Here is a 13,954-nt window from a genome sequence, read left to right as displayed (position 1 = left end):
ACTTTAAACAATTAAACCATGTCTAGAGTGTAGACTAACACCAAACTCTGTTAATTAAGTAGAGGCAGCTACAGTACATAGTGAATCTAGTCTTACTACTTCAGACTCTGACTTTAATATGCACTGAGTGTGTGAATTGCAAAAACTAAAGGTCTGTGCATGCAGACTAGCAAAAGCCTTTTAATTTTCTTGATTTCAGGTTTATAATTTTTTTTTCACAAATAGTGAAATTATTGATTTTATATAATTTGCGGGATGCTGCAATCTAATAAAATTAGTTTAATCCAGATCTTGATGTGTCTATTTGATGATTTCTGATTTGATATTATTTTACTTTGATTTGAATTTTTCCAGTGCATGTGTTATGTGCTAAGGAATATCATTCACTGTGATAAAAGACAAAGTTCACCCTGACAAGAAGTTTATTGTAAAAATAGTAGAAAAAATATAAGATATCGATGAATGTTTGAGGAATATCTTTCAAAGATTAAAAACTTTAGACTCTCTAATTTACTCCATTGGCTCTTTTTTAGATAAGTAGTTTTCAGCAGCTTCTTTTGCGATTAAAAACTTTATTAGAATTTTAATTGTTTTTATTCTGAGCAGCTTCCCAATATATCATGTCATGAAAATTCAGTAAAATGTCTTTTGAAATCATGAAAGAAAATGCGTTCTTATTATACCTTCTGTAAATCAACAAACAAGTTATTCCACTCCCTCTCCTTGAAAAAAAAGGAAAGGATAAAATAAGTCACCATGACCCATTGAAACAATATTATGCAATTTATATTACATAACATATGGGGCAGCTGCTTGTATGTGACGTCACAATTCAAAAACTTCAAATTCTAATATCTTTCTTAATCTTTGAAGGATTTTCCTCCAACCCGACATCAATATCTTCAATCATTTTTTTTCTGGTATTTTGACACCAAACTTTTCTTCAGGGTGAACTTCCCCTTTATTATAAGTTTTACAGATGGGAATATTGGAGAAGCAGCGTGGTTAAATTATGTTTTATCTTTGGCAAAGGGTCACTTACATTGACGAGTGGATACCATGCGCGACCAAAAAAAAAAACACGTAAAAAGGATGTCTTTTTCACGATAGGGCACGTTACGTACGTAACGTGATAAGTGTGTCAAAACACCAAAATAATGAAAAAAGGGTATCTATTTCACAAGGAAAATTACGTGTTTAGGGTCGACTTTGCGGGGATGATGAAACAAAATTAAAATGTATTATAAAGGATGTCCTTTTTGCCCCAACACTTCGTGTTTAGAGTCCGATTTGCGCGAGGTGTAGAAGCTGTACTTGTTTAGGGGTTCATTTCAGGGAATATTTGCCAAGAGTATCGTTTTGTTCCCAATACTTGTTAAGGGTAGGGTTTCACACGCCAATACTTGTTAAGGGGTGCATTTTCAGAATATAGAAATTACGTGTTTAGGGTGCTTTTCGAGACCCCATTGCCGAGCATTGTATCCACTCGTGAATGGATGTGGCAACCCCCGGGGTATTTAATCTTTGGTAAAGGGTCACCATTGTGGAAAAAAATAGATAATAGAATGCAGCTCTTAGATATATCGTAATAGATGTTGCATATTGTTATTATCATCATTGAACGTTTTAATCTTAAAGGACAAGTCTACCCCAACAAAAAGTTGATTTGAATAAAAAGAGAAAAATCCAACAAGATTAACACTGAAAATTTCATCAAAATCGGATGTAAAATAAGAAAGATGACATTTCAAAGTTTCGCTTAATTTCACAAAACAGTTTACCACTTACTATTTCCTTTCTATTTTATTATGTCAAATCTGAAATATTCTAATTTTCTCCTCATTGTCAAGTGAAACAATGATTAATTCCTCCATGATCATGTGAAATTAGCATTATTTAATACTATATGATTCAGTCAAGTTGGTTATTATTTTCGAATCCATAAAAAATGAAATATTGAATAATTCAAACAATAAAAAACAAAAGAAATAGTGAGTGATGGACATCATCGACTGACCCACCTAGTTGTGCATATCACTGTTTTGTGAAAAATAAGCGAAACTTTAAAATGTCATATACTTTCTTATTTTACATCCGATTTTGATTAAATTTTCAGCGTTATGCTAGTTTGATTTTTCTCTATTCATTCAAATCAGTGGATTTGACCTCTAAATATGTTTAGCAGCCGTTTGATCCGTTTTTCAATTAGCGATTTTCTGTGAAAATTTAAATATTCAAAGCAAACATATCTAGTGCCCTTTATCATGTTATTTTTGTTTGCCTTTCGAAGAACTCTTGAACATTCATCTTACAAATTTAAGGATGGGATAAGGGGATAGGGATAAGAAAAAGCTAAAAAAGTTTATATCCTGTAATTTACACCCCGCGCCAAAGCTTTGGAATGGGTTTTATGATTTATACGAATAATTGAGTCATTTATCAAGTTCCTTAAAACTTTTTGTTTTAGGCAACTGCCTTCATTTAATATGTAATTCTGATTTTTTTTGCATGAATTAGTTAAACTGAAATTGTGAGCTTTTTTTTGGACCATGTGGGGGGGGAAAGCATCTTCGAGTATTATTATCATTCATCATCATCATCATTATTATTATTATTATTATTATTATCATTATTATTATTATTATTATCATTATTTATTTTTGTAATTATTATTATTAATGCGGATGTTTTCTCTTTGTTTTGTTTTTGTCGTATTTAGTTACAGTTTTCCCTCAAAAGTCCAGAAAACTTTATTTTGATATTGGGAATGTATATCTTGATGTTTGGAAATCAGACTGAAAACAATTCGATATAATCAATTACAGTTTGGGGCATGATCACATTTAATACATGCAGTTCAGTCAGTATGAAAACTTTCGTACAAAATGTAAAAAAAAAAATTACTTGTAAGAATAGGCATCCAATCATTACTGTAGTAGCTTCAATGATTATGCATCATTAGCCATTCATATTATTTTTTAGTGGTAGGCACTTATGATTGAAAAATGTACATTATTAAAGAAATGGCCCGGGCTGGAAATGTTTATATCTTGATACATAGAGTAGAATTCACTGAGATAAATGCCGAAATTTCATCAAAATCGGATTACAAATAATAAAGTTATTGAAGTTTAAAGTTTTGCAATATTTTGTGAAAACAGTCGTCATGAATATTTATTAGGTGGGCTGATGATGTCACATCCCCACTTTCTGTTTCCTTTTGTTATTACATAAAATCATCATAATTTTTCATTATTTCATACTTTTGTGAATAATATGTCCCTTTTTAATGAAATAAGTTGCAGCAATAAATATCTAATGCACTAAATCAGTTGTCAATCCAATTTTTCTAGTTCGTGGAGGAAAAAATTGAATAGTCCTAATTTCATATAATAAAATAAAAAAGAACAAATACTGCGGAATCCAAAACATCATATTAACGTTGTTTGTCCTTGTACGTTTTTGATGAGATTTCCAGTATGTTCTTTGTTTAATTTTCCCTTATTATTTTGTTCGAATTCTGGAGTATCACCCACTTTGAAATATGTTGTAGTCATCAGTTGATCAGGGGCGGATCCAAGGGGAAGGGGCCCAGGCCCCTACTTTGGGCAACCTACAGAAAAGGTTATAGAGAGAAATGCTTAAAAACAGAAAGAAAAGTAAAAAGGAGGTTACAAAGGCCTAGAAGTGGCACCCCATTCTGTTGGTTCACATTAACGCAAATTACGCTACCGGACACGTATTAGCTGATATAAAAACACAACTTACTCATTACTAAAAACGTGTTTTTTTTTAGAATTAGTGACATTATATATGACATGTCTATAATGGATTTATTACATTGGAATATTTTATTGGTTGACAGCATGCATGAATGTCAAGAAGAGGACTTGGTAAGTCACGCTTTCTCTACCATATTTACATTGTATAATGCTTACCACAATGCGTAGGTCCTAGGATTTTCCACAGGGAGGGGGGGGGGGGGATCGTCCGCCAACAAAATTGACAAGAAAAAAAAGGTCTTCAACCACAAATAAAATGATTTCGTAACCAAAAAAATTGACAAGCAAAAAATGAATAAATAAAAAAGGTCCTCAACAGGAAATAAAGGGCATTTCGCACCGGAATAAAATTGACGAGCAAAAAAAAAATGGTCAGCTGTTGTGACTCGTCAGGGGCGGGGGGGGGGGGCTGACTAGCAAATCCAGGAAAAAAAAGAAAATACCATCTCAAGTGTTATCAATTTGGTGCAGAAGATCTTAAGTACATGTATGATTTAAAATACCATTTCTATTAGTCCAACATTATAATTTTTTTCTTCTTCTCAGAACCTTTCTTATTTAATCTACTGTACATGGAGGGGCTTTTGGATTTTTCGACATGGGGTTTAAGACTGGATACACTCTAAAAAATAAAGTGCTAATTCAGCTCTTTAAGAGCGTGTATAGTGACTGCACTTCGGAGTGCTGATTTTTCTCGTTCAAATTTGAACTAGACAAATTAGCACTACGAAGTGCAGTCACTATACACGCTCTTTAAGAGCTGAATTAGCACTTTATTTTTTAGAGTGTATATACCTCTGTCATTTTTACACCAAGCCCCCTTTTCCTTCCTACCATTTATTTCATTATTTTTTTCTTTCTCTTTCTTTTTTTTCGTTCTTTCCATTTTTCTCTCTAAACAAGTCAATAATATACTTCAAACATTTCGATTATTTTCAATCAGGTAAAAAGAAAACACGTGAATCAACCGTTACGCTGAATTGAAGTACATGAATGCACATTTGAAACTAACCCATGGAACTCCCGCCCGCTACGCTGGCTGGAGTTCCCTGGGTTAATTTGAAACGTATCAAAGGTTACTGGGAATTCCCAATCACTAAAAATAGTTTGATATTGAACTAGAATTCGTAAACAACTGTAAATTTGCACACGATTCACTACGCACCACCATTATGAATTGATGTAGCCAAAATATGTAATACTGCTGCTATTAGACCCCGTATAATATTATTGCTTCGATCAAACTGAGAAACATATCTTTTATAATGGACATAAGTAGTTTGATGTAAGTATATTGAATAATTCATGTATTTTCCAAAGATATTCTGTTTATTTTACACATTCAAATCCATATGTATCAGAAACGTGTCGAATTTGAAATCAAACTCTGATTGATATGGCTTGTAGTTGTATAATGACTGTATCTTCGCTATTATCGAATTGTCATTTTTCTTTAATAATAACGCAATTATTACCAGTGAGATATTGTAACATCACTATCTTTTGAACAGACAGGATCGAAACAATTAGATTAAATTATATATATAAATATCGTTGTTTTAGGGGTGATCAGAGTATCAGACTTATATTCCAACCCGGAAGTAATGTAAAAAATGAAAAGGTAAATTGCCTATTCATCTAATGCCAATTCTTCCACTAACCACATGGTCTACCTTAATTTAGTCTAATGCCAGTCGGTCCATCAACATCAATTTTTGTAACTGAAGAAAACTTAATATGCCTTTTTAGGATGGAATTTGTTAATCTTTAATAATAGGTGAATCAAATGATTTTATTCCTCTGTTATTCCATTCTTGACTTTACTAGGAGATGAGGGATACAGAGAAGAGACAAAGTGACTGTTTTTTACTACATTTTTATCAAGTATCAGGGGCGAATCCAGCTTTTTATAAAGGGGGGGGGGGGTTGGGTGGTATGCGAGCTGAGCGAGGGATGGGGGGGGGGGAGGGTGTGGGAGGGGGTGTCCCCCTCCCACAGTAGGGAAAATTTGTGAAAATATGTGTGTGAAAATGGCATTTTCTTGCATCTAAAACACCATTATATTTGGTATAGAGGTCGTTGCCAAATTAACCCCCGTGAAAAATTGTAAAATTAAGTTGCATTTTCCTGCAATGTAATGCCAGTTAACAACACAGATACAAAGACATTTGTTCGCCCAACCCCCCCCCCCTCCCCCAAAAAGAAATAATAATAATAATAAATGAAATAAATACATAGAATAGAATAAAATAAAATTACAATTTCAAAAAAAGAAAAGATTTTAAAAAAAGGTCCCCGGATTTTTTTTTCATCCCCCCCCCCCTCCCTCTAGATCATCTTCTGAGTATTATCCGTATTGATAAGCTGTACTTCTTCTAATGTAAACTAATAATGTGTATGCTGCCTGTTTTTCTTATTTGTTTATTCTGTTATATTTTAAATTACTCGTATTAATTATATGTGATTTGTTATACAAAATTATGAAAACCCAATAAAAACTTAAGAAAAAAAACATTTCGTCTAAAAACCATTTGGTCCAATCATCACTTCGTCTAATCACCAGTTCGTCTATTACCATTTCGTCTCATAACCAGTTGGTCTAAATAAATATCCATTTCATTTTAATTTATTTTGTCCAATTAACACTAAGTCCAGTTAGACTAGATTTCAGACTTAATTGCTATTAGCCCAACTGGTTATTATATAAACTGGTGAGTGAAAGAAATTGCAATTAGACTATGTGGATAGTGGATTAGCTTATGTTAGACTAAATGATAGTAAAGGAGTTTGGTAATTGGACGAAATGGCATTAGACTAATTGGGCAATTCCACGATAACACCGTGACATTTTGGAACACCTATTTACTCATTAAATGTGGAATACCAACAAACTATTTATCTTTTGAAAAAAATTGGATTATGTAACTATGACTCTAATCACAAGTAACCTACAACAACAACAAAAATCTAATTAATGAATTATGCATAATTAATTACAACTGTAACACCGTGACTCAAAATGGACATGCATTTTCTCGTACTTGATTCATTTAATAAACTCTGTGAAGTTACTGAACATTTTAAAAAGAGATTATGTTGTTGAGATACAGTAGAGACTTGACAGTAATAACCAAGTAGTTTATAGAAAAATAATCAATAAACATGACAATGATGATACATATTATAAACAAATGCACTGTAACACCGTGACTGTAACACCGTGACTTCTGAACTGCATGTACAAAACGTATGTAGAATTTTCACATCATTCTTCCTTAACCTATAGTAGTCTAAAAGGTATCATTGAGCAATCTTTTATCAATAAAATTTATGTAATACATCAGAGTACATGTAATTAATGAGGATGAAAAATCTAGTTAAAAATTTCACTAACAAAAACAACAAAAAATAAAACTATATACACTGTAACACTGTGACGGTTCTTGTAGGCCCCCATGTTTCATTCATAAGATACGGGAAAAGTTTTACTCAAAAAAAGTTATGAACTCTCTCTAATGCAGAAAAACTTTAATGTAAATATGCAGATTAATTGAAATACAATTTTACAAGAAGACAAAGAAAAAAAAAACTTAATAGAAACACTCAGCAAACTGATATATACTTTTAATTGCAACTTTATGGTAATTATGCATGTACATGTACGTATACAAATATAAGTTGAGCCCTAACAATTACAGGAAGAAAAATTAACACACAGCATCTACAGACTTGCATGTAGATATTCGCTCAATTTCCAAGATGTTATAGAAATTTGTAAGATTTCTTGAAGTCCTTTTTACTTTGCTTCCTGGATTGGCATTGCAAAGTGGTACCGCTCTGTTATCCATAACAGGTGCTGGCAACTTTCTCACTATTTGTTTTTCTTCAACCCAACCATACTTGTCAGTGACATCCTTTGCAACAAAAAGAGTAACCCTTTCATCACTCTTATGATAGTGTATGACATGAAATTCACCGTCTTGGATATCAATCAATTGTGCCACATATTTGAGCGATTTCTGCCGAGCACCTTCATACTGCACCAAGATGCAGTCTCCGATCTTGATTGCATCCTCAGATGGTGGTGCATCAGTCATTCTTGTCGTTGATGTATCCAAACCCCGGGGGGGGGGGGGGGCGGCCACTTCCATTTACGAGTGGATACCATGCGCGACCATGGGGTCTCGAAAAGCACCCTAAACACGTAATTTCCATATTCTGAAAATGCACCCCTTAACAAGTATTGGCGTATGAAACCCTACCCTTAACAAGTATAGGAAACAAATCGATACTCTTGGCAAATATTCCTGAAATGAACCCCTAAACAAGTACAGGAATGTTTTATTGTTACGGGTCCTTCGGTTGTCGGCTTTACCTTATTTGGTTAAGTACGACCCCACCTTTTATACCTCACGCAAAAGGGACTCTAAACACGAAGTGTTGGGGCAAAAAGGACATCCTTTATAAAACATGTTAATTTTGTTTTATCATCCCCGCAAATTCGACCCTTAACACGTAATTTTCCTAGCGAAATAGATACCCTTTTTTCATAATTTTTGTGTTTTTTACACCCTTATCACGTTACGTACTTAACGTGCCCTATCGTGAAAAGGACATCCTTTTTACGTGTTTTTTTGGTCGCGCATGGTATCCACTCGTCAATGTAAGTGCCCCCCCCCCCCGAATCCAAACCTGCAATAAAAGCATGGGTTTCATCTTCTTGTGGTTTTCTCCATGGTCTCTTTGTAAATACCTTTCCTGGAAACAGCCAAGCCTCCATCCCAACTGACAGAAATCAGCTGGTCACTTCAACAAACATCATTTGGCAGGAACCTACTATGCTTTCTGTGCAATAGCAATGTAGGTCACGGTGTTATAGTCACGGTGTTACAGTTATTGTAACACCGTGACATGATTTAAGTAACTTTTAATTAATTAACAAACTGACTAATTAACTTGTAAGTACTTGTATATGATAGTTATATGTGAGAATGATTTGGGCACTAAAAGATTTTTATATTGTTTGTGTAGTTTTCATAAAATTTAAAAAACATCATCAGTTTTTACTGTAACACCGTGACATTATTTATCATGAGAGTTTAAATGTTCGCTGAAGCATAACGCAAAGAAAATTTTGAACTTTGGTGAACCTGTTATGAAATTCAGCCCTAAAACTCAGAAAAACACATTTAGATTTTTATGAATCTTTCAATGGAACACTTGCTACACATATTTAATTTTAATGCATTTTTCACACATTTAAACAAAAATTAATTATGCTAATTTAATTTGCATATTTGGCATCTTAAGGACCAAATTTTTCGTTATTATGGACAGAATTGAAAAATTCAGTCTTTTAGCTTTAATATGATACCAAACTTGTTCAGGTTTGACCATTTCTAAAATTTGATGGTCATGTCCACTTTATCATGGAATTGCCCAATTGCAAATAAACTTATAAAAATCATACTCTTTTTAAAGCAATATGATTCCTAATACTCTTCTTTTCACTCCTTTCCTTTCACCATCCCAATTTATTCCCATCGTACCACGCTCCTCTTTCCTTCCCCCTTTCTCCTCTCCCCCTCATTTTATCATTCCCAATTTCCCCTTGCTCCTCCCTTTCCTTTCCCTATTCCAAAACCCAACGCGATCCTTTTATTACTCAGTGATGTAAGTCAAATGGCAGATTCTACGGTCCTTACGTGTTTATTTTTCTTCATCTTGTTTTGTAATAATTATTTTTCAGTCTTCTATAAACCCAACTATGGCTGAAGCATTAAAGACTGTCATCTCCCAGAGTACAGAGTGTCCAGTGTGTCTTTCTACCTTCACCGATCCCAAGATCCTGTCTTGTTCTCACACTTTCTGCAAGACTTGCCTGGACAACCTCTTAGAGTGTCACGGTAACTGCCAGATCCGATGCCCTGTCTGCAGAGCTGTGACCCAGGTCCCAAACGAAGATGTCGGCAAACTACAGGTAAATCTTGCTTTGAAAAGTCTAATAGAGGATATGGAGGGCCATCCTCAGATTTGCACAAATTGTAAATCAGATGACAAGTCCCATGCTGCTGTCTACTGCCAAGACTGTGGCAAGTATCTCTGTACCACTTGTCTTAATAAGCACTCTCAATGGGAAGGCTTTGTCGATCATGAAGTCATTGCCATGAGTGAGATCTCATCAGGGAAGGTGTCTGTACGTAGATACCGGAAATGCAGGAAACATCCAAAAGAAGACGAGTGTTGCTTCTGTTCCACCTGCAGGAGATTCACATGCTTCAGGTGTGTTGTTATGGAACATACGGGGGAAGGACACAAGGTCATCGAGGGAACAGCTTACGAGGACAAACACACGAAGGGTATCGAAGAACTTAAATCAAAGGTGGACAAGAAACAATCATGCTTTCAGAAGTACATTGATTTTATAGATGAACAGACTAAAAGTTTTGACAGTGCCAAGAAACAGTGTACAAGTGACATTAATAAAGCATATGATGATGCAGTCCGGCAGTTGACAGTAAAGAGGGAAAGTCTAGTAAGAGAAGTCAAGGAAACGACCGAAGGAGTAAAGAAAGAACTGGAAAGTATGAAGACCACGGCCCAGAAGCACATCAATCGGTTGGCGACCATGGCTGAAATGGTAACTAACAAAATAAAGATTCCATTAGATATGGATACTTTGGCTGCACACGACACTCTGTGTGAAGAGTTACGAGAGGTCTTTGATCAAAAGGATCCTGACTACGAGCAGCCGAAGAAATCGGGCATAAAGGGGAAAAGTGTCAAGTTCAAGAGAAATGTTGGAGTGGATAAGCTAGGCCTTGGGAAGATTGTTAATGTAGTTGAAAGAAACGTCGCCTTACCCACTAATAAAACATTTAATGAAAAGGACGTTTCTTTGCCTACTTATAATATTGATAATGTAAAGAAAGTTGCTTTGCCACTTGGCATGCATGCCGTGGTTAGTACACCAGACGGTAGAATGGCAGTAGGATGTCATACAGGTGGCATGAAAATCTTCTCCACTGATGGTCAGCTTCAGGAGACAGTTCTGAAGGATGTTAAAATATTGGGGGTAGGGTTTCTTTCTGATGGTCGATGTGTTGTGATTAATACTTCAAACAACATCACACTGTACACACCAGAGTACACACAATTGAATGTAATGTTTAAGACTCTAAGTCGAGATGAAGGTGGGGATCCTGATCTCACTGTTGATGCTGATGATCTGATCTATGTGAGCTACTGGAATGCCAAGAAGATCCAGGTATTTTCAACAGCAGGTGGGCAAGCAGTCAGGGAGATACCATGCAACGGGTATGAACCTCGGCAAATCACTAGTTACCATGGTTCTCTGATCATTTCATCAAATGATACTATCAGATTGATAGACAAACAGGGTGCTGTACAACATGAATTAAAGAAACCTGATAGTCGCGTTTACGCTGCTGTATCTCAATGGAATACAATCCTGATAGCCAAGGTGAAGCATGGTGAAGGTTTGGTGAGCATTGACGAGTATACAAATGAACTAAGGCACATTCGAAACCTTGTTAATGATTACAAGATTGAGAAGATTGTGATGTTTTGGCATGATTGGTGTTACCTCCAGCAGTACCGATCAGGAGAGATCGCTTTCTGCACTCGGGATAGACTCTATATATTCCGCTGAAAATAATTGATGACATGATATCATAATTATTATCGCAGAAGATGGGGGGGGGGGGGGTGATATCCACTGAGTTGACATTTTCTGCTAAAGTAAGCTGCTATAATGTAAAAGTACATAAAACATTTTTTGGATCATTTCTTTCTCGTTTCTCACCCATATAAAAACATTTCGCTCCTTACATCTTTTTTATTTCCAGCTTTGCATTTATCAAGCATCATCTTAATCATGTTTATCATCTGTGTGGGGAAATTCTAGTACTTGCATATCAGACAAATTGTTGTTAAATATTTTATGACAAACCATATGATTCTCTATTCATATTCATGACTGTATATAATATTTGACTAGTAATGCCAACATGGGTGGAGAGATCTTCATCATTGATATTAGTCTATGCGCGTATACTTGTATGTTTTCATAAATTGAAAGATGTCTATGCTGTGAATCAAGACATTATTATAACGTGTGAATATATGAATATTATCTTCGTGGAGATGGTCTGATCATCACTCTTTGATATTTTTTCGGAGTGTTAAATACTTGAAAAAAAACTTATTTCATTTATGAAAATTTGCACGAAAAATGTACAAAACAGCATAATTATGGTCAATGAATCTCAATTTTTATTTTCAGCTTTCTACTTATCCAGCATCATCTTTATCATGTGTATTCTATGTGAGGGAATTTAAATATAAGACATGATGTTAAATATACATATTTTATGGAAAACCAAATGTTTCTCTCTTCATACATGTCATGTATATAATATTTGTCTAGCAATGACTATCGTGGCAATGTGATACTTACCATTGATATTAATGAGTGTATACTGTTTATGATTTTATGCATAAATTGTAATATGTCGTTATTCTATGCTATTATTCTATATAGAAATGATTACACTGTGTAAATATATAAATATGTTGGTATGATTGGTGTAACCTCCAGCAGTACCGATCAGGAGAGATCGCTTTCTGCACTCCGGATAGACTGTATATATTCCGCTGAAAATAATTGATGACATGATATCATAATTATTATCGCAGAAGATGGGGGGGGGGGGGGTGATACCCACCGAGTTGCCATTTTCTGCTAAAGTAAGCTGCTATAATGTAAAAATACATAAAACAATTGTTGGATCATTTCTTTCTCGTTTCTCACCCATAAGAAACATTTCGCTCCTTACATCTTTTTTATTTCCAGCTTTGCATTTATCAAGCATCATCTTAATCATGTTTATCCTCTGTGTACGGAAATTCTAGTACTTGCATATCAGACAAATTGTTATTGAATATTTTATGACAAACCATATGATTCTCTATTCATATTCATGACTGTATATAATATTTGACTAGTAATGCCATCATGGGTGGTCAGATCTTCATCATTGATATTAAAAGAGTATACTGTTTATGCGCGTATATACTTGTATGTTTTCATAAATTGAAAGATATCTATGCTGTGAATCAAGACATTATTATAACGTGTGAATATATAAATATTATCTTCATGGAGATAGTCCGATCATCATTCTCCGATATTTTTCGAAGTGTGAAACACTAAAAAAAAATTTCATTTATGAAAATTGCACGAAAAATGCATAAAACAGCATATTGTCAATGAATCTCAATTTCTATTTTCAGCTTTCCACTTAATATCAAGCATCATCTTTATCATGTGTATCCTATGTGAGAGAATTTCTCGTGCTTAAAATATAAGACATAATGTTAAATATACATATTGTAACAGTATCCTGTTTATGTGATTTGTTCAACTGATAACCTATAATGTTTATTCAGTTAGAGGGCGCACTCTTGCTAAGTAATAAAGTACCCCTTTCTGCCTCTGATGTTCGAGTCAAGTAAAACCATTTAACAACCCAACCACAACTTGAAACACATATTTTATGGGAAACCAAATGTTTCTCTCTTCATACATGTCATGTATAAAATATTTGTCTAGCAATGACTATCGTGGCAATGTGATACTTACCATTGATATTAATGAGTGTATGCTATACTGTTTATGATTTTATGCATAAATTGTAATATGTCGTTATTCTATGCTATTGTTCTATCTAGACACGATTACACTGTGTAAATATATAAATATCATCTTCATGGAATTGGTCTGATTCCTGCTCTTTAATATTTTTTTGAAGTGCTTCAATTTCAAAATGCAATTATATATGATAACTTGAATGTGAAACAAAACAAACAAATATTGCCTGGCTTTTAAGAAAATAGCTTAAAATGCGTAAAAAGCAACGTCAATGGATCTCAATTTTTATTTGGAACTTTGCTATCATCAAGCATCATCTTCATTATGTTTATCCTGTGTGGGGAAATTTCTAGTTCTTGTATTTTAGACATAATGTTATTAGATATATCATGAGAAATCAAATAATTCTCTATTCATAAACATGTACTTCATATTCAACTAGTAATAACCATGGTGGAAGTGTAATATTTACCATTCATTTTAAAGTTGGTATGCTGTA

At 34.2% G+C, this 13,954-nt stretch overlaps 1 protein-coding gene across 1 annotated transcript; it reads left to right on the top strand.

The window, feature by feature from the left end:
- The first annotated feature begins 4,850 nt into the window (after positions 1-4,850).
- LOC121421389 (tripartite motif-containing protein 2-like) lies at positions 4,851-12,039 on the top strand. The gene is made up of 2 exons (XM_041616085.1): positions 4,851-5,067; positions 9,532-12,039. The coding sequence occupies exon 2, from the start codon at positions 9,550-9,552 to the stop codon at positions 11,452-11,454; it is 1,905 nt and encodes a 634-aa protein (XP_041472019.1). The 5' UTR covers positions 4,851-5,067; positions 9,532-9,549; the 3' UTR covers positions 11,455-12,039.
- The last annotated feature ends 1,915 nt before the right edge of the window (positions 12,040-13,954 follow it).

The sequence above is a fragment of the Lytechinus variegatus genome, chromosome 9 (assembly GCF_018143015.1).
Source record: "Lytechinus variegatus isolate NC3 chromosome 9, Lvar_3.0, whole genome shotgun sequence".
NCBI lineage: Eukaryota > Metazoa > Echinodermata > Echinoidea > Temnopleuroida > Toxopneustidae > Lytechinus > Lytechinus variegatus.
Note: the sequence above shows the minus strand (reverse complement) of the source record. Positions and strands in the feature narration are given on the sequence as shown.